Source organism: Ambystoma mexicanum, chromosome 1q (genome assembly GCF_040938575.1).
Source record: "Ambystoma mexicanum isolate Mex_15411 chromosome 1q, UKY_AmexF1_1, whole genome shotgun sequence".
In the NCBI taxonomy this organism is placed as follows: Eukaryota; Metazoa; Chordata; class Amphibia; order Caudata; family Ambystomatidae; genus Ambystoma; species Ambystoma mexicanum.
In genome coordinates this window covers 425,759,554-425,781,468 of record NC_090922.1, presented here as the reverse complement: position 1 = coordinate 425,781,468, position 21,915 = coordinate 425,759,554, and the positions used below count along the sequence as shown (strand labels likewise).

Below are 21,915 nucleotides of genomic sequence, written 5' to 3'. Positions count from 1 at the left end.
CGTAGAGTTAGTGCTGGTGTGCATTGGGTTACTGGTCCGGAAGCTATTTCTGTCCCATCAACAGTAGCAACTTTTTCTTTTTTAAATTTGTTTTTTATTGACAACGTACATGACTGGGTGGGCCAACTGGCCTATCCCCCCCAACAATAAATGCAAAAGAAAATCACATTGTCTGGATCATTTTTTGGTTAACTCCCAGCCCATATTACCCCCTCCCGTTCCCACCCCCCAAACAATTAACACGCCATGTTTAGAGAAGATGCTTCTACGATAAGCCTAGTGGAGAACACTTGCATAGAACTCGTCAAAGAACAATAATCCTTAAGACAGCGGGGTAAGGCCATGGTGGGGTTAAGTCAGGGCTAGCCCCGATCTCTGAGAAGTACGGGGGCCCATGTATTGCAAACATTAGCCTAAACATCTACAGACGCATAGTAATACAGTCATCATGCAACAGCACTGCTGTCCATTCTTGGACAAAATCAGTCATGGAATCGTTTGCTATTGCTGAGAGTTTCTCATAACTAAAAATCGCCCTAAGTTTGCAGAGCCATTATTAGTCAACTTAGAGCTAAAGGGAAGCCCCATCTCTGCTGCCAGATCTTGGTTTACATAATTACCCACTGCTACTGTGTCCATTGTACGCTTCGACAGCATGCAACCGAGACGGTTGTTGGTGATTGATCAAAATTACTGGTAATGCAAAGGGTGAGGTTTGTGGCTCATCCTTCTCGCTCGACAAGCAGACCTCTACGCTTGCCGGGCTTGGTAGGTTTCCGACTCCTTGTTACTATTTTCCTTCTCTGTGGCTCCAACAGTTCTCCTTGGTGGTTTCACTGGACATTCTTTGTGGAAGTGGCCTGATTTTCCGCAATATAAGCATAATTGCTGTTGCCTTCTCGTCAGTTTTAGTTTAAGGGGGCCGTACACCTCTGATTTGCATGGGTTCTACTGTGTTTTCCAATGTACGTGGAACATTATCCTTTGACCGGACATACACAGCTCGAGTGTCTAACCTTATCTGGTCCGCTTTTCGGTCTTGTAATCTGTGATCTAATTGCACCACAAGGTTGATGAATTCTCCACAGTCTTTAGGTGGGTTAATCACTTGAGCAAGGACATCCTTTAGTTCCCCCTCTTAGACCCTGATGAAATAGTGTGGTCCTTTTTTCCTCAGGCCACGCAGCTTCAACAACTAGTCTGTTAAATGTTGCTATATATGTAAGCAAGTCTTGACTTCCTTGACGGAGTGACAAAAGTTTGTTGTCTAATGCTTGGCCTTGGGTATGACGAGCAAAGAGTTTTTCCATTTCCATCTGGAAACCCCCAAAGTCCTGTAACAACGGGTTATCCTGACTTACCAATGGTACCGACCAATCCGCAGCACTGCCACTCAGATATGACAAGACAAAAGCAACCCGCGCTTGGTCGTTCGGAAAAGCCCCAGGTCTGCAAAGGAAATGAAGACGACACTGGTTCATGAACGTTGCATACTTCTTGGGGTCCCCTGTAAATCGTTCAGGTGGAGCTAAAGGAACTGCCCCAGGAAGGGTTATGTGTACTGGATTGGTGGAAGAAGTTCGTACTGGTGCTGGCGGAATGTTACCAGGCAATGGGGTCTGTCCTGCCTGTGATTGGAGCAATTGTCTACTTATTTCGTCGGTACGATCCTTAGTAACAATCAAATCCCTCCTAAGAGCATTGGTTTCTTGCCTGGCTGAATGTACTTCAGCGCGTAATGGTCCCAAAAACTGAACTAACTGGTCAGTCTCTGAAGTCTCCATGACGCCTAGGTGGAAAATATTATTGAGGCTTTGCGTTCTGTTACGCTTGCCTGGTATCCACTGGGACGCCACCCAGCCCTGGTTGGATGATTTGCACTCTCGAACCCTCTCGCGGTCCCTTGGTAAGGCCTCTGGTTAAAGATGGGTCTGCAATATAGGAGAGCTGGATTCAATACCAGGATTGTCTTTGTGTTTTCCCACCTCCCTTGGCCTCAACTTCTTCCTCCCCCTTGGGCCCTCTCCTCACCTTAATATTGTAAAACGTGGATTCTCCGTCCTGCTCCTCATGGCAGGGGCGCGTAGATGTGTGGGGGCGAGCAGCGACCAAGTTACTTCACTGGTGCAAGCCCCCCTGCGGCAAACCAGGCCTGCTGCGACTCCATAGGTTTGCTGCTTTACAGTCTTTATATGCAGTTGTTATGTTCCTCTTAGTTCGAATAATAATGTCTTGCTTCTTTCCTTTTAGGTATGGAAAGGTATTTTGGTTTTGTCATGCAGTTTAAAGATGAGCATGGGCTGGTAGGTGAAAGCGCGGTGTGCGCGATGCTGTCCGGTGAGTAATGCGCGATGCGCGGCGCTGTTTCGCCTTTTATATTGCTAACCTGTGTCTTTTCTCTCCTTGCAGGTTGCGATGTTCCTCGCCGAACACCGTAATGTTCCAGCAATGATACTGATCAGGAGATGACTAACCAGGTAAGAATTGTGTGGCTTTCTTCATTCGGGAGGAGACGTGAGTAAATGCTTACTAATGCTGTCTTTCTTTCTCCTCTTTCCAGGTTATGGTATTCCAGGATGCATGCGGTGCCGGATGATGGAGTTCGTACCTTCAGGTGAGTGGAACTGAAGTCGGCGATGGATTGAAGACAGGATACTGTTCCAGTTAAGTTTCGTAGTGTTCTTTCTCTCTCTGTAGGTCCTTGGTTTCAGGTAAACTGGCATCAAAGAACTGGACACGGTGAGCGTTACGCTGCCCACAGCAGAATAACGCAAAGCATGTTCTGATGTTTGGGTGCGGTTTAAATAGTCTCAGGTAAAGTAGTCCCAGGCCTGCCACACCCAAAAGACTAGACCGCATAGCTCAGTCCCTTGTAACTGAGCTATGTGTGTGCCCCCAAGTTAAATAATCCCAAGTAAATAGTCCCATTCTAATGTTGGTCTTCATGATGGTTATGAGCCTGGCGCCAAAGGCGCCAGGACTGACTCCAAGAGAGTCTTGGATGAGGTTTCAAGGCCTTTGACCTGGCCCTAACTGGAAGGCTGACTTGCCAGTGAGGGCCAGGGGCAAGGGTCATGACAAAAATGACCTCCCCCCTCTCTCCCTACTGCCTGGGCCGAGTGGCTACAGGAGCCCTACAAACCGGAGTCTTGGAATCAGCCAAACGTCTCAAAGCTGCACACCAAATCCAAGAGTAAGATATATTAGGAGGGGAAGCACATACCCCTGTGAATCAAGCAAGAAACTAGGAACAAGAGAAACAAGAAAGCCAAGAGGGCCCTATTAAGCATGTAAAGACACCAGAATCAAGCAAGACTGGAATCTTGTAGGGGGAAACCCACGTAGTTGGTGGAGGAAGATTAAAGAGATATCTGTGGTATCTGGAAATTGGGTAAGTCCACCAATGTTGCAGTTTCACGTTTAGTCAGGTTCATCCAAATGCCCCTGTACACTATCAGGCTGCAGCAACTGCCTGAACTTCATCGCGTGGGCTCTATATTTACAAACATGACATTGTAACATGTCATAATGCAACAGGGTTGCCAGGAGGCCCAAGCTGAATATAAACAAACACGTTTGAACAGATACCCATGCATCACCTGTCCATTGGCTGCATCTAGAAACCATTTAAAAAATAAGCACATAGTTACATTGCAGATACATAATATAACACATCTCCCTCTTTTTAGCAGAGCTGAAAAAATGAGCTCACTTCTTGCATGCCTCCCTGGATTCTTTGAACACCCTATCATCCTCCAGAATCACAGCATGACTCAAATCCTTTTTGACTGACACTGGGCGCTCATATCTATTCTCTCGTTTGGGCACAAATCCCGGTTTGCGGATCTACACCCGGTCTCCTTCAGACACGCTAACGAGTCTAGTTTTTTTTTGGGCATCATACCTTCTTTTCATCAGTTCCTTTTTGCTCTCCATCCTTTCTCTGAAAGCACACAGGATCCATTCTACAACTCCCCAGCCACGGTGGACAAACTGCGTTAGAGAATTGTCTTCTCTGAGGTACTCTGAATAGTACTAACCCTGTTGTGGCATGGGGAGCTAGCCTGTAAGCATACACCCTCTTATCAACCTCATCTTCCCAAATTCTACCTTCATTCACAGTCATGGGAATCCCTTGCATGATGGTACCGTTGAATCTCTCAACTATTAGATTGGTTTTGGGATGGAAGAGAGATGACCTAAGGTGAATGACACAAATGTCTGCAAGAAACTGTTTCATCATGTGAGACGTGAAGTGCACTCCGTTATCCAGCAACATTCAGCGGAGAAAATCTTCCCTCCTGGAATACCCGATCTAGAAATGACACTACTGTGTTAATGTCAACTTCTTGCACAATGCATGTCTCTACCCATTTGGAGAACATATCCATGAGAACTATAATATACTTTTTCACTCCATTAGTCCCTGTGAGGGGCCCGAGGATGTCAATAGCTGCAAACTCCCAAGGCATTATGGGAAATTCTACAGGAGTCAATGGCTGAACATTGCACCTTAGGGTCTTGTCGGCATCTCCACATGAGGTGCACATTTTTACCAAGTTCCCCACTTCAATGTCCAGCTCTGGCCACCAGTAGTCGGTCCTCAAGCCCCTTTGGTCTTGGAAATCCTGAGGTGTCCTTTGTGACCAATCGCCAAATGTTTGCACCTGATACCTTGTGGTGGAACTACTCTACTCGATCTATGAAGGTTCCATACTCAACACTGTGCTAATCTCTGACCTTGTGAAAGGCGCTCAAACCATCCTCACTTGTCCAATTAGCCCAGCTATTCTGAACAAAAACATTCACTTTGCTCAATTGAATAGCTTTAATTTCAGCCTCTTGGCACTCAGCTTCTAAAACGGAAGCCCCACATGTCCAAAATACCTCTGCTTCCAATAGTCCTCACTGTTAGTCTCTCCATCAACCTGGCAGCTCTTATTCCTAGACACATAGTCAGCAATTACATTATCCTTAGCTGAAATATGTTGTACTGCAAATGGTTGTCCCTGCAATGCCATGACCCACCTGAGGATCCTCCTTGAAACACCATCTAAACCCTTGGAGTTGAATATACTCACAATTGGTTTGTGATCTATAAAAATAGTAACATTTCTGCCCCACAAAAACACCTTGAACTTCCAAATGGACCAGTAAAACAAAGCGTTTCTTTCTCAATAACAGAGTATCTCTTCCCTGCCCCTTTCAGGCATTTGAAGGCAAATGTGATAACCTTTTCACTGCCATCCTGTATCGGAAATAGGACTGCTCCAAGACCGATATTGCTAGTTTAACAAGTTCATTCAGGTTCATCCAAATGTCCTTCTCCACTATCAGGCTGCAGCAACTGCTTGAGCTTCATCAAGTGGGCTCTATATATACAAACATGACATTCTAACATGTCATAATGCAACAGGCTGGCAAGGAGGACGAAGCCGATTATAAACAAACAGGTTTGAACAGATACACGTCTCACCTGTCCAGTGGCTGCACCTGGAAACCATTTAAAAAATAAACACATAGTTACATTGTGGATACATAACATAACAATATCCCTTCAACTATGACCACAGAGATTTTATTTTATTTTGGGAACTTGAGGATTTATGTTCTATACCTGAGGGAAAACCTTTTCTTTATTTGGAACTGTGACAAGATGGACTGGAACTGAAAGTCAGGAGACCTGCCTCCTATTAAATCTTTGTGGTAGGAGAGATTCCTGGCAACACCAGAAGCGGCAGGGTAAAGAACATTGAGGACAACCTATATTGCCCGTTTTCCCTTTTTAGTTTTACTAAGTGGTGGGGCCAGTTTAGAAGTTAGGATTTGGACAGAGGACAAGCTTTATAATTTTGATTAATATTGACAAGCACCCTTAGTTTAGTTTAGTAGATAGGCAGCTTCCCTATTAGCAATTGTAAGGTGTTTTCTTTCATTTAAATAAAACTCTTGTAGTAAAACCATGTCTTCTGGTCTGAGTCCTCCTCCTGGTATGCCATACAAGCCAGATTTTCAAGCGTTGGAGGCACCCCCGGTTTCCATCACAACATAATTGATCTATTAGCCAGTAAGAACGCTATATGGAGAAACGTATGTTTCTGGCCCCAACTTTACAGCAGCAACCCAAACGGGTCCGGCAAGGATCAACAGGGACATCAAGACCCACCATTACGGATAATTCTGCACATATTACTGTCCAAAACCCCAAGAGCCGCGGGCATGACCAGAACATATGCATATTATCCCATTCTAACTATTTACATCTCGAGCAGCTCAACAAGTCGCAAACCACTGAACTCACAAACCACTGAATTTACTGATGAAAATCTTAAAGCAAATGAATCTAATTTGGAGTTGTAGGATACCTCCCATGTCAGTGTGCATGCTCTATGCCACATCTCATCAGTAATCTCTATAGCCATGATATCTGCTCACCCATGACAGGCTTTCACTTGGGTTATATTTGTGTCAGCTTGAACTAGACTGTAGAAAACCATTACAAACGTATTGCTGGCCTGAACTGTGTACATGTAACCAACAAAATTGTGCGGCCCTTTTCTCCTGGAACCATTTGCCATTTTGTGCCGAGGGCTGCTCGAATCCGAGTATATTGAAGTAGTACTAAATGGCCACCACCCAACCAATCTTGAAGCTCCTGGATTTCAATAAATATGCCATCCTTGAATAGATCCCCCACCAGCCTAAACCTGTGACACAACCAGCCCTTGCTCAACACTTTGTCTAATGTAAGCTTTGCTTCCAAAATGCCCCAAGTATAACACTGCGACAGTGTGGTTGTTCTAAACCTAGCCATCTCAGAATCCTCCAAAATGCTTGAAGCGTAGTTGCTAGTAGGTCGAACAGGCATGTCTGTGAGCAGGAAAGTGTCTGACTTGGCCCAATTTATGAGCATTCTAGAGTAGTCTCTGAACTTAACGACATCCGCCATTATCAGCATCAAATTAACAGATGGGTTTCTCACATAAATCAGGACATCATCAGCATGGAGCGACACTATATCTGGAGGATTTCTGTGCCTGTGTTTAAGGCTAAGTAAGTCAGCCAATGGCTCTATAATTAATGCAAAAAGTAGAGGAGAGAGAGCGCATCCCTGCCTAGTGCCTCTGCCTAGCATAAATGTCTGAGACATCAGCCACCCAACTCTAATCCTGGCCAATGGTTGACTATATAATAGCTGAATGCATGACATCATATATGGACCGAATCAGAGTATTCGATCACATGGAATAGGAAGCTCCACTACACTGAGTCAAACGTCTTCTCCGCGTCTAGCAACTGTCTGTGCTTCTGGGCTTCTTTGGGATACATTAGAAATTCTCTGAGGATTGAGTGCCGTGGAATGCACAGGGATGAATCCACAGGTCAGGATGGGCAAGATAGGTCATTATTGGTAGCAGATGCATGGTCAAGATCCTCGCGTAGATTTTTATGTCGACATTTAATATCTGTAACAGGTAGGGACCCAGCATTTGCTTATATCTTTTATAGAAATCAGCACCAATTTCATCCATACACGGCGCCTTGTTACTAGGCAACATATCGGTGGCTGCTATTATTTCCTTAACTGTGATATGTTCTTCCATTTTCTGCACCGCCTCATTCATAATCAGCAACATTGGGAGCACACTTAGTAAAGCCAAGTTCTCTTCCCTATTCCTTCCCAGTCAGCTTCCATATAGAGACTTACAGAACTGTAGGAATTACTCTAGTACTTCTCCATGTTCTGTGCAGAGCACATCATCATCGTGCCTGACTGTTAATGGAGCATTACTCGACAGTTCGGCCCGAACTAGTCTAGCCAGTGGTCTCCCTGGCATGTTCACCTCACTGTGCCTGCAAGCCATATTGGTAACTGAAAAATATTATATATTTGATCTCCCTTTCTGCAAATGATCGGAACTAATCCAATTCCATTTTTATGACACCCAGTGTATTTTCATCGTGCCGCAGGTCGAATTGCTGTTCAAGAGCCTTTAGCTGCATTTGTGTCTGATAATGCCCTACGAATAGCCTGAAGGACCCCCAATTCCATGCTCATAGCCACCCCACGTATATAAGTATTAAACCCTGCCATAAAGTACTAATAGTGTCTCCCATCCTAAGTTTGTCTCAGAAAATATATGGATGTGTTCAAGGATATTAATTTCAAAGGCAGTGTCAAGTAAAGCCAGCTGTTTAAACCACCATGGATGTTATCTGCAGACATACTTTCCCAACCCAACAACAAGCCTAATCGGCAAGTGGTTGTAGAAAGTGTGTGGCATTATATCTCACCCTCTGACTTGCCCCAGTAGGTAATCGAAAACCACCCAGTAATCGATGCGTGATGACATGTTGCGGACTGCAGAGTAAAATGTATATTCATGTTCAGCGCTATGCATGCAACTCCACACGTCTACCCTCTAATATCACATGAGCAGCATTGGTGAGCGCCCTGCTTGTTGTGATGGACCGGTCCAATCCCAAATCCAATATCGTATTCAGATCCCTATATCAGGGGAACATCAGGCATTTTGTCACATATTCGAAAGATACAGCGGTAGAACTCAGGGTTGTCCATGTTTGGAACATATATGTTAACCACTGCTACCCCATTCAACACCCCATGTACTATGGCGTACCTTCCCACTGGGTAACTTAATTTGGAGGCCAAGCAAAACCTTGCTGTCTTGTGAAATAGCGCAAGGACACGTCTACTGTGTTGAATAACCAGTAAAATACTGGCTTGTTCCCCACTTCCTGGCAAAGTTCTCATGTATTATCTTAATTGCATACGCCTACAGTAACACCTGAACGTTATGTCTTTCGACCTATGCCTGTAGTTTTCTGCCCTTCACAGGGTTATTCAGACCCCTAATATTCCAGCTCATAAAGACCACAATTGTCAATCTTTGTGCATTGCTATCCCTCATTTACAAATAGTAGCTTCAACCTATAATGATCCACATTCACATGCATGTAATTCCACATTCCTCTACCAATATTCATAGGCAACCAAGAGTATTTTAACAAACTAACCCAGCTCACTTGGACCCCATCCCTCACCCTATCCCCAACATATGTGATGTGTCCCCTTAACATCGCAACCTTACAGTCAGACATAATATTGGGATCTCAAAACTTGGGAGGGGGTGGGGGGGACATTGGGAGGAGACTGTGACCACGGCATTACCTGGAAGGATCTTTGCACTGAGCAGTGCATGCATCACTACACCAGGACTATATCAGACATATGCATTACAAAACCACCATAACAATTTCTGACAACATAACCCCAGATAAGTTGGCAGCTGGACATTTCACTCGATAAACTTAATTCTATGTCAAGACCGGAGGAGAGCATTATGCTTCAACATCTTCATTCTTTACTCTTTAGCATTTTCAAATCTTTAAACTTTTAACTTTCTTTTTTGAAAAATAACATTAGGGAACTACAAAGCCCCATCAGCCCTTTGAGCCTTGTAGCTCTTCCCACAGACTTCCTTTCTCCTGGACCTAGTATCTCAAATCATGTTTAGGCCCCTTCCTCTTCTTTTTCTACTCTTCAGTCAGATAAGTACAATCTAGTATGCAGAGCATTTCAATCTATGTTTTGAACACTATTGAGTTGCAAATAATGATACCATTAGTATTGAGAGTGCTTAAGAATGCGACAGCTTTGCGATAGGAGTGCTGAACATATTAATTACGTGTAATTTCGTTTTCGGGTGCCGTTGGCACCGCGACGAAACATGACTTTAAACTAGAAGGGCCTGCGTTCATCACAGAGCACTCAAGGGGCCTGCTCGTCCTCTTGTACCAGAGCTAAAGCCTTCTTCCCATTCCCCGCTGAGAGAAGCTTCGCTCAGTAGCTGGACAAATGCGCTTTAGCGCGTGTGTGTGTGTCGTCGCCTACTCGTATAGAAGACGCTCACTAATGCAAGGACACCATCGAGACAGAAAGAGCTCCGGACTGAGCTTACTGCCGTTCCGACATTTCGGAACCACTTAACCTGGCCCCAACGGCCTCGCGCTCAGACACACATTCTGCAGCCTCGGTGTGAGGATTAAAGATCCAGGAGCCGCCCGACGAAATGGCAGACTGTGGCAAATACGGAGCAAGTCCCTAAGAGGCTCAGCAAACCTCCATTACAACAATGTCGGCCACATTAAATACCCAAGCCCATAGCATTCATAACGGACATGTGATACAGCCTGCTGGTTCCGCCACATGCCCTTACTAGCCCTCAAGCACACACCACAGTAAATAAGCCTAGTCCGGTGGAAGAGGCAGAACCTGTGCAAGGGAGAAAAAAAGCCAAGAGAAAGAAAAATGTCCAGGAAGCAGAGACGGAAGTGTCCGACATGTTTGACCCAGACAGTATTGAACACACGAGGTCCACTGCCTGGCAGTCCTCGCCTAGTTTGTCCCTGTACATATCACAGAGACTGAGGAAATCTCTGGAGAAGGAAACAAGACTTTGCATGTGGCCAGAATACCCCCAACCGAATTGTAAGGCAAAGTAGCAGACATACCGGAACTAGACCCCCGCATGATACCGTTTGTCACTAAGGCCTCAAAAGATCTCTCCATCCCCTTACTCAGATCTTGTAAAAGCTGTCAGCAGATCTTGTAAAAGCTGTCAGCAGAAGCTTTTAGATTTGACAGGACCAATAGAAAATATTATGGATTTGGCCGAAAGGGCCACAGACACAGGTGAACTTGTCGATCCAGTTGTTCTAGACAGCTGGGCACATAGAGCAATCTGCCTGTTAGGGAAGACAAACTGCATCCTATCTTCCAAAAGACAGAGAAGCTTACTACTCAAAATTGACACAAAGCTGGGGGATCGTCTTCCGGTTAGAGTTTTGCGTGGATCGGTCATTGCAGAGGCCGATCACCTGGTCATCACACCTCACATAGAAGACCTCAGGGCGCCAGGGCCCAATACTCGGTATTGGAACAAGATTTGTTTTTCCAAGCATGAGGAAAAAATACCAGAGTTCGTAGAGGAACAGGGTACAGAAGATTCCAGGGAGCACAACCAGGTGAGACCCCGAGGGGTATCTTATCCTCCAGTAGTAGGAAGGAGATTGTTTATAGACAAGTGGCACAAGCTATCCAGCGATGCCTGGATTTTGCAGACCGCGATAGGCGTATGATTAGATTTGATAGAAATACCCACCCAAGCATTTCCCACACTCCTAATAATCCAGGCGTAACTTAGACCCCCAGGCCTCTTCAAATCGCTATTGCCTTGGGCACCAAGCCCTCCATGTCGCAGCTTGGGTTACCAACCCCTTAAAACAGTCTTTGGGCCCTCAGCCCGGCCAAAGTCTCTTGACTTTCTCTGTGCTTGACCTGTCTAACTACTGACAGACCAGCTGGCCCCTGGCTTTGGCGCATCTCCTTATTTTCTGCGCCTGTGCCTTTTGCGCTGGGCCCTTCTGTGCCTATAGTATTAAGCGCTCGCCCTACCTGAGAGAGAGGGGGTCTTCCATGGTTTGGGGGGCGGTGCTTGTCTCTTCTTCTGTGCTGTCCCCCCAGCACAGCCAGCATCCTCGTCGCCAATGTGGAGTTCTGTGTTTTAGCAAAATGACTCTGACATCAAGGTGTGGATGAGTAACATCTTTAATCAGTTTCCAAGCATAACATCCAGTTTCTAGAGTCATTATTCATCAGATGGTAAAGTCTAGATCTCATAGAAAAGCACCGGCATCCTCTCTCTCAGGCTACATCTCTCAACTCCCTCAAGAGAACACCAGTCACACATAAACATTCTAACGAGTAACGTTCCATTGTCAATCATGACACTCACTTCAGATTCCATTAGGATGCTGGATAAGACCAGATCCTTACAGTGTACTTTAGGACTGTGGCCCCTACCCAGCCAACATGGAAAATAAAACACCAAATTCGGCACACCCGCAAAGTACTACTCTAACACTTGCCAGACAATTATGAAAGTAACATTGCATGTTGGCACTCAACTAAATATCTAATAGGAACATGTGTAATATCAGGCCTAACAAATTGCCAACTGTGAAACCAGAAACTCTGGGCTCACAGCTAGGCTTTCCCCACTTGGGCAGTCCATGAAATCCTGGGCCAATCACTCTACCTAAATGGGACTTTTTTTCTTTGGCTATCAATGAGAAGTAATTCTGTTTACTACACAAAACAACTCATTCTTACACAGTTTTATAAACTACAGTGTTGGTTCCCGATACAATAAGAATGATCATTTATATAGTAACGCAACACAGGCTGAATCGCCCTTTGGCTTATAATTGGGATACAATTCGAAGACAAGGGGGCTAATTGAAGGCAAGAGCAAAAGCGGGATGTATGGGGTATCTGGGTGAGGTCAGCGTAGTTGGAGGCAGAGGGCCAAGGCACCAGCAAAAGGGCAGAAAGAGTAGCAGGTTTTGGAAAACAAAAGAGATGATGACTGGAAGGTTTGGAATTAATCCTAACCTCTGGCAATGCTCTGGGCAACCCTCCAAACCATCGTATTGCAAAAGGAGAAATACCATATGCAAATCAGGCTTGGTACCACCCTAAAAAGGGCAGTCCTGCCCGAACTGCTTGGTCACATCCCTTCTGCAGGAGACCACAAGCATCCCTCCAAGTTCCTTATCTTTCTTTGTCTGGCTGCAATGGAAAGGGATAAGGGACTATATGTATTCCCTTCGCCCCGATCCATGGTGGCCATTTTATTTGTTTACCATTTTTTTTACATCTTTTTAAATGGTCGCCATGGACAGGGAGAAGGGACTACATGTAGTCCCGATCATTGGCTGCCATTTTATTCTTACAACCTGACATCATGAATTCCTAACCAAAATACTAAACACTTACACTTACCTGGTGTCCATAACTCCTAAACCATATAGTAAAACACCTACTCTGACCTGGTGTCAACAATCGCATAAGAATATGCTTCACTCCACAACATCCATTCAACCCACAACATCCATTCACCCCACAACATACATGTCTACACCACAATCACACCATAGACACCCCACATCCACTACTATCATTCCAACTTCAATTCACCTGTCACTGCTGGTACCATACCAATAACCTGTACTCTACATGTAAATGTGCATAAAACATCTTAAAGGAGTGGTGATCAGGCACTACTTCAAATTGTTTCACAAACAACGATATTTCTTAAAAATGTAAAAGGTGTTACAACATAGTAAAATACACACTGTATAATATTACAAAATGTTATCAAAATACATGTTCATTCTACAATACTTCCATCCATCATGGCATACTGCTTACACTCCTACAAGATGCACTGCCTAACCCAAGAAATATGTCTACATGGGGCACAACCACAACACGCAACTTGTACAACTCACAATACACAAACCAGCATACCTACAAGGTGTACTAAATACATCCAAAAACATGACTCACTCATGATACTCAAACAATCCTGCCTCCAAGGTGTACTAAACACACCCAAATACATAACTCTAATAGTTACTTCACTCTAAAATCGGTGTACTAATTACACAGAGTACATCTGCACAAATAAAACGATGACTATTGGATTACCTAACAACAGCCAACACCTATCTCTTCCCACCATTAATGCATTACCAAATAGTATCAAAACTCAATACAAAGCATTGAATTCCTCCTTCAAACTTCTGCGAGCTTTGAAGAAACAAAGTTAAGCCACCAAGTCAAATGTGGACCCAGAGAACGTGCTTCTCTTCCTTGTGCCAGCACTGCTGCGCTGAAAATATAAAAGACTTTAAAGTTACATCCAGTCCTTAAATGTAGACATAATGCTCCTACTTACGCAGCCACGGTGAAAACATATAGGCACTTCATGTTCGTTCCAGTCCTTAAATGCAGACCTAATCGTAACCCTCCTGCCGACGCTGCTCCAACAAATAACCCAAATGTAAACTCCTCACATGAACGTCACATGAATGACCCTCCAATGTGCAAAGAACACAAAAAGCCAGGAAACGTTCTGCTGACTCTAAAAGCAGTATACCAGCCTGCCAAAAAGGATGTTAGAATTCTACAACGGAAAGGATTCTTCCTGGATAGTGACGTACTTACATTTCCTTCAATTCCGCAGAAAGGATCTGAGCCCTGAACTCTGAAGAGTTCCAACCCTCGCCATAACCTGGGCATTTGTCCATCCTTGAACCAACATGCTTGCTCATTCTATACGCCCCTTTCAATATCGACCCAGGAAAGGTGCAGAATGAGACATGCTTTCTTTGTTGGCAGCAGATTTATTTTCACAACATAATAACACTGCAAACAAACTTTTGTGAACATAGTTCTGAAGGTGCGGCGACCCGCCGACTGCTCCTTTCTCCAAATCCTGCTCCCCCCTTTTCCCAACCCTTTGCTGGGCTGGGGGGCCGTTTAGTCGGGGGAAGCTGAGCACTCATTGCTACCTCCAGCGCCCCTGCTGCTTAGGCCCTCAAGGAGCGCTGGTCCCGAGAAGAGCGAAAACCTTACGGCTTTCCCCCGGCTTATTAGCAGTCTGTATCTTGCCACTGGTCGTCAAAACACTGCCTGGCCGTTCTGCGAAAGCAAATGCCAGGCCATGCCATTTTGTCATCCTATAAGCAGGGGGGGGTGGGAGGAAAACAAAGCATACTGGTCCTCCGTTGTCGCGGGCGTCCTTCTGCTGGGGCTGCAATTTCCTGAAGACGGAGACCCAGCAGTTTATGAGCCGCCTGGCCCGCCTCTTCCCATTGTGCTTTTTTGCGTGCATGTTTCCTGGTTTTACGGCCTCTCCGCCCCTCAGGATACCCCCCCCCGTACCATGGGGGAGGGAGGATAGGACGGCTGCCCATGTTATTAGGGCGCCTCCTCCATTATATTCATGTCGTCACCCCCATACCTCCTAGTAATACGGAGGACATCATCATTCATTTGATGGCCGGTGCAGGGAAAAGAGCTCCAGCAAGGCAACGCCCCAACGGTCCAACAGCCACCGCTCCCTGCAGCGCTGAGCCAGACAACTCTGTTGTGCCAGCGCTGCACTGAGGCTTCGGCGTAACATTGTGTGCACCTGCTCCACGACATTCCCTCACTGTACTCCAATTGTCTCTGGGGACCGGAGACGACATCTCCCCACAGATCACAGCCATTCTCCTGCCAACTCCCCAGAGGCGCCATTGAAGCCGACACCCTTCCCACAAGCTCCCTCCTACTTTCCAATCTCCCTGAGTGATTCCAACTGCCACCCGTTTCTCTGGGCGCTCTGCCATTTAATTTGATCCTGTAGCCGTCTCACTGGACTGACAGGCACCCTGGATGACTGCGCCTGCACCTTCCTCTGCTCGTCCGGATGCCTGCACCCGCTCAAGCAGCCTGGTCCAACATGCACTCTGAAAGACTGCACCTGCACCTGGCCACCCTCCTGGGCACTCCAGAGTCAGCTCTACAGCGCTGTGCTCCCCCTTCACACTGCAGCAACTGGCTCCCTCAGGGACAGCAAAACACCCTTCAAAGCGCAGCAATCACTCACTCCTGGCTCCCTCCAGGCACCTCCTAGTCACTACAATGGCCCTCCTTTCATAATGGCTCCGCATGTCGGCCAGGACCCGCTTTTAACATCCTCATCGCCAAAATGAAGCATTCAGCATAGGGACTCAAACTTAGAGGCCAGGTGGAGGCGTTAAGTACAAAAGGAAAGTCTATACTTTAATCTTCAGTAGCAGGTTAAGACAAAGACAGGAGCAGAGGGAGTATGCATCTTAACAGCTCTAGCATCTCCAACAGTCACTCTCTGAACACCCATCCACTCACACTCTGCATTCCATAAACAGCACCCAACAGACAACATGCAGGATACCACATTACACTTGTACATACATATACTGCAACTTGTAACAAACATACATGTATCCCATCACTGCCCCCAATATGACCGCACATACAGTAATTTCTGTCGAAGCTCTGTGTCCTTGCAAATAAAGAAATAGAAAGCAACAACTTTTCTCATCTATCTCAAAGTGTGCCTTTTTCTCATTCTCATACGTGCACATGACACTGCTTAAACCTGACTTTAATTTTCTCTCATATCTCCACTTTTCTCCACCTCCTTGTTCCCGACACTGTTGTGGTTCCCACTGTGCAGATTACCTGCATGCCCCTACGCGGTCTATGCACTCCCTTTGCCCCTATGTAAGAGTTCATCATAGGCGAGAGGACTTGTGGTATTTCTTGCAATGTATTATTAGTACTAGATACAGCAAGTAACCTCCACCATATGCCAGGTAATACGTTTGATACCTGGTCAAACATGTTATTTAGCTTTGGCACTGTCAGGAGGGTGGCAGTCATTAAGGCAGTGGGTGAGAAACTGAATGGCAGCCGGTAATGCTTAGGAGTAGGTCCTGAGCTGCTATCTGCTAGAGACCATTGATTTTTTATTTATCTGCATAACATACAATGTTTTTGCATACATATCAAATACAATAGTGTAAAAATAATAAATATAGAACATATGACAGTAGCACTTTAAAGTAAACTTCTCTTAAAAAAAAACACTGATGTAAACAATACAAGTCAATACAAAAATGAAATTAGCGATGGACCTTTTGTTTTGCTTAGTATCTAAAGAAGAGTGCTGTTCCTTGTGTTGGCTCTTCCCCACTTTTCTTTGGATTACATTGCACTGCAGAACCATTTTAAAAATTGGTTTTGAGGCACAACATACTTGTTTTAACGGATGTTTAACTATGTTACTTTTCAATTTTCAAAGTTCAGGTCTACTTATTATCTAGATTTTGTTTCTGTAACACAGTAGATGTAAGATAGTAATTTTGTGTTTTTTGATAGGTATAAATAATAGTTTACATATGTTTTATACAATTTAACTTCTGTTTTCAATTCAAATATCTCAACTAATACAACATAGTGTACAGAGGGCACATTCAGCACAGTGCTTGCGTTTAAAAAGTAATATCCTAAAATCACTATTAACAGTGAGAAAAATAACATACCCTTTTTACGTTTGGATGTCTGCAAAAGCCAATATAGAAAATTTAGATTTTACGAAATCCCTGGCTAACGAGAACAGTCTAACCATAACTTCCTGTGGAAGAATAAAGACAAAGGCTGTGCTTTAACAAGGATTTAGTCTCTACGAAACCTGCAAAATACTGCGCAGCTGCAAGGCTCACTGCTTGGTCAATTGTACAAACGAAGCGTGATGGCACACAGCACACAGCAATCACAACTACAGCACTCAAGATTGGTTAAACGCTTCTAATTGTGTTCAGACTCTTGAGAAATGGCACTGTGCCATCAACATTGACACTGGTGCTATGATGATTGCACAAGAGTGAATTCTAACCAGCAATCTTCTTTTATTATCAGTACCACCTCCTCCGACTCAAGGACTGGACAAAGCATTCAGTAGGGATGGCAAGTTCTAGTAAACAAACAAACAAACGTGTAAATAAAGATAAAAAGTTGGCTTGGCGGGCTGCCTGTTTAGCTGGCAGTTCTAACTTGTCATTGTAATGTGATAGAAATCATAGTCTGAGGACTGCTTACCAAATGGCACGCTGAGTCTGGGCTGAGTGAAGCTTTTTTCCCTGCGGTGACTCCAGATTTTCTCTTAACATTTGACAAAGGCAATATTTTGTGTTGGTATAATGATTTTCATATCTAACAGTCTGGAAAAAAACATGAAATAAAGAACATGGTGACATCAATCTACACAGCGATGTTTTTACAATACAATTTTAAACTAACGCTTGGATTAAGAGGAAAATGCCCATGAAAATCCTTGAATGCTCTTAATAAGACATATGGTGGAGGGATTGGGCATACCTACTGAACTAGGATCCATTAATTTCACTTGTGTTCTATTATAAGAAGGAGTTTATACTGTGGAAATGTAACAGATGTGTCAGTCAGTCAGTTCATATAAATAGGGATCTGCAACCTTTGGCTCTCCAGATCTGTTGTACTTCAACTCTCATGATGCCTCGCCATTTACTACGCTGGATAGTGCTGATTGGAGAAGTAGTCCAATACATTTGGAGAGCCAGGTTTTCCTCTATTCCCCCCGTCCCCCCCACCTTACTACTACCAGGAGCCACTTTTACTATCGTTATTTTCATTGTTTTTTAGATGCTTTAAATTATTGATCCTCAAAGTCCAACGGAAAAAATGCATCCATGGCCAAGCATGTCACCAATCAATTCACTTAACAGAAACAGAACGCTGATATTGGTGGCAATGGCAGATGTGTGGAAGGCAACATATCCTGCTCCTTCAGGGGCCACACTGATAAGACTCAAGCTCGGTCTTTACTCTGACACAGGTATTATTACAGAATCCGTCCATGTTTCTCTTCCATGGGTTTTTAATTAAGATCAATGATTCTGCTACACATCAGCTGCTGGATGCACTTGTGCGTCTCTCAAACGAGCTAGTCCAAGATCATGTAAAGTTTTGAGAAAAGTAGCTCATGATGGAATGCTTTATTGTGGTTTTCCAAATGGTTTGGGAGAGACAAAGAAGAAGATTAACATAGTTTGAGAGGGGAGTCTACTTTCATTGCAGGAGAGTCAGTAAATACAGCGTAAGAGACTCTTGATGCAATGGTACCCGATGGCAACCTCTGAATGTATGGGAGGGGATATCGGTTGTCCCAAAACAACATTTGCATATAAATTGTAAGCCATACCTCAATTACCATACAAGCTTGATCACCTGACACCATTGGAAATCCAATGGTATCATCAAAAATGCTGGTTAAACGAATATCGGTTGTTCGAAGGTGATAAAGCAGATGGGACACATAACCAAGCTTGCTGGCATGTGTGCTGTTGGCTCCGTTATCTGGCTCGAACGTTTTATTTTCCATTATTTTCTTAATCAGAACTGTAACTAAAAGACCATTGACAGTGACGGTTAATAGAACTAGAGTGTTCGGTTTAATATGGTGCCAGATACCAAGGCTTTTACTACAGTTTGCACTTCGAAATTCTAAAAGTAGAGAAGCCTGGGCTTAACTCCTTCAGTGCATAGATTGGAATACCTTGTGAAAAGGTTCCTCCATAGTTATGGCTGTACATTCAGAATTCTACATGCATTTGCCCAGATCCAAACAAGCACTAGAATAACCAAGGTTTGGCGTTTCTATATGTGACATGTTCTAGCTATTTACTTTACATTTCTACTTTTCTGTATTGCAATTTTTTTTATAAATTATGCCAATAAAATAAATGAACTTTCATCACAATAAATCAATACTAGTTCTTTACATTTTCTACACTAAAATAACAAGAAGTACAAACGGTAATAGTTTTGGCGTTTCCTGTTCTTTGCATTTTGGAAATATAGGCACCAGGGTGCAAGGTGTAGAGTGAAAAGTTTTAAAGGAGTATGTGATAAGGGGTGCAGGTGTACAATGGCATGAGAAGGGGAATAGAGCAACGGAGGATGCTATAGATAGAGGGTGTCGATGATGAGCAAGAGGTAATATGAGCGAGAAATAGTTAGATAGTAAGAGTAAAAAGTGATTGTGAGAGGAAGGTTGAGAGAAAAAGTAAGGGCAGAGAGCAAAGATGAGAGTTGGAGAAGATGGAATATGGGGAGAAAGCAAGAGAGTGACCGCGTGAACTGGGAGAGAATGAGAGAGTGACAGTGCACGTTGGGAGAGAGCAGGATAGCATCAGCGCATATGTGTAGAGAGAGAGCGACAGCACGCGTGGTGAGAATGAGAGCGACAGTGCGCAGGAAGAGAGCAACAGCGCACATGGGGAGAGAAAGAGCAACAGCACACAAGCGGAGAGAAAGAGCAACAACGCATGTGGGGAGAGCGAGAGCGTGCGATTGGAGATCGAGACAGCGCAGAAGTGGTGAGAGAGCGACAGCATGGATGGGAGAGAGGGGCAGCGATAGCGAGCACGGGGAGATAGACTGCGGCAGTGTGCACGAGAGAGGAAGACAGCATGCATGGGGAGAGAGTGACAGTGTGCATGGGGAGAGAGGGATAGCGTGTGCGGGATGAACGGGCACGGGGGAGTGACAGCGTGCATGGGGAGAGAGCGACAGTGTGCAGGGAGAGAGAGACAGCATGTGTGGGGGGGAGAGCGACAGCGTGTGTGGGGGGAGAGAGAGAGAGAGAGAGTGACAACAGAGGAGAAGGGAGAGTGACAGCACAGGCAGAGAGAGAGCATGTGGCTCCAGTTAAATTGCACCTGTTGAAAAAGTTTCCCAATAAAAAAATGGTACTCAGTAGATATCCACAATCTCAGGAAAATAAAAAATAATGCACTAAAGCAATGGGTAAAAAACAAATCCACTGAGGATAATATCCCCTATTCGCAGGCAGTCAAGGCACACAAAACAGCTATCTCATTAGCAAAACACCACAACTATGGTCAACGGATCATAGGTGCTGCCTCCAGTTCTAAAGAGCTTTTCAGAGAGCGCGAGGATCCCTGCCCGCTTCCAACGCAATTACCAAAGACGCTAGCATGTGTAGTACCATCCAAAAGGCACCACTGGATAAATTGAAAAAAATTGTGATCTAATATTGTTGTAGATAATGGCAGAGACAACATGGAATGCACCATAGTAGCCTCCAACACCAACATCACTTGCCCTGAATTTAATGTTCACTCTACATCTGAGCATAACCTTGTGGACATTCTTAATAAACTAAAGCCAACAAATTGTAAAGGTGACATCTGCTCTCCCATTACAGTAAAACTTTGTGCCTTGCAGTTGGTTCCCCTCATAACTAAGTTTGCGAACACGTCTTTCAGGGAAAATTGTGTCCCAAATGACATCAAACAGGCTTGGATCTCTCTGCTACTGAAACCCTCCCTGGACACCAGTGTGCCAGGAATCTATCGGCCCATTACAAACGTTGCCTACTTGCTGAAAATACTTGACAAGGTGGCTTGCATCCAAATTGATGAGTTCCTCTCTCAACATGACATCCTGGGCCAGAAACAGTCTGGTTTCAGACATGCTCATAGCACGGAGTCAACCGTTCTTGAATTAAAAACAAACTTTTTCAAGTCTCTGGAAGGTGGGCATACCATCATTCTTGTGCTGCTGGATCTCTCTGCTGCATTCGACCTGGTGGATCACTCCATACTGGCGGAGAGATTATGCAGCACTGAACACTTCTCTTCAGCGGCTACTGAATTGCAGAAGTCCTTTTTGGTGGATCGTAGGGCAGGGGGTTTCTTTAGGGATGCCCTGGCAGAGGATTTCATGGTCACCTGTGGGTTGCCGCAGGGCTCATGCATGTCACCTTTTTTTTTCTTCAAAATATTAACAAGAATTGTGCACAGTGGAATCAAGGAGGACTAGGGAAAGAGGCAGGAGCTGCGGCTAATCAAACATTATTTTATTTTCATCGTTATCTAATATGAAAAAAAAATACAAAAATTGTTAATTAAAACATTACTACAGTTTCTCTTTCATTCATTCATATTCCATACATAACATTAATTTCCATAATTTTAAAACAATTCATCTACGAAAGCTAGAATCTGCATATAAGCCTTCTATTCCTATTCTTTTAATTTCACATTTTCTTGCTAATAGTGATATACACACTAATACTAATCGTCCACATTGTAAACTTTACCTTTTTTTTTTTTTTAAAACATCTTCATGCTTCCCCTGTTCGAACAACTGGATAGGGCAGGCATTATGTATGTGAATTATTCAAGGACATGCAGTGCCTTGTTCCCCTCACGGGGATCACACTGCAAACTCTTAACACATTGAGCCTTACATATAAGCTCTTTCGAACATGGGTGCAAGTGAATAAGTCATCTAAAAATACTGAGACGAAGAAGAGTGATATTGAGCTCTATGGTGTTCATCAGTTCAGTACTGAAACAAGGCGGAACGCTGGAATAATGAGGAATACT

At 44.4% G+C, this 21,915-nt stretch overlaps 1 protein-coding gene across 2 annotated transcripts in view; it reads right to left on the bottom strand.

Annotated features, from left to right (window-relative positions):
- Positions 1-21,915, bottom strand: part of DUS2 (dihydrouridine synthase 2) — a 1,290,787-nt gene that overhangs the window by 213,075 nt on the left and 1,055,797 nt on the right. For both annotated transcript variants that reach the window (XM_069639713.1, XM_069639706.1), the window contains one exon: positions 17,561-17,682. In XM_069639713.1, the coding sequence (XP_069495814.1) occupies positions 17,561-17,682 (122 nt within the window). The remainder of the gene's footprint in view (positions 1-17,560; positions 17,683-21,915) is intronic.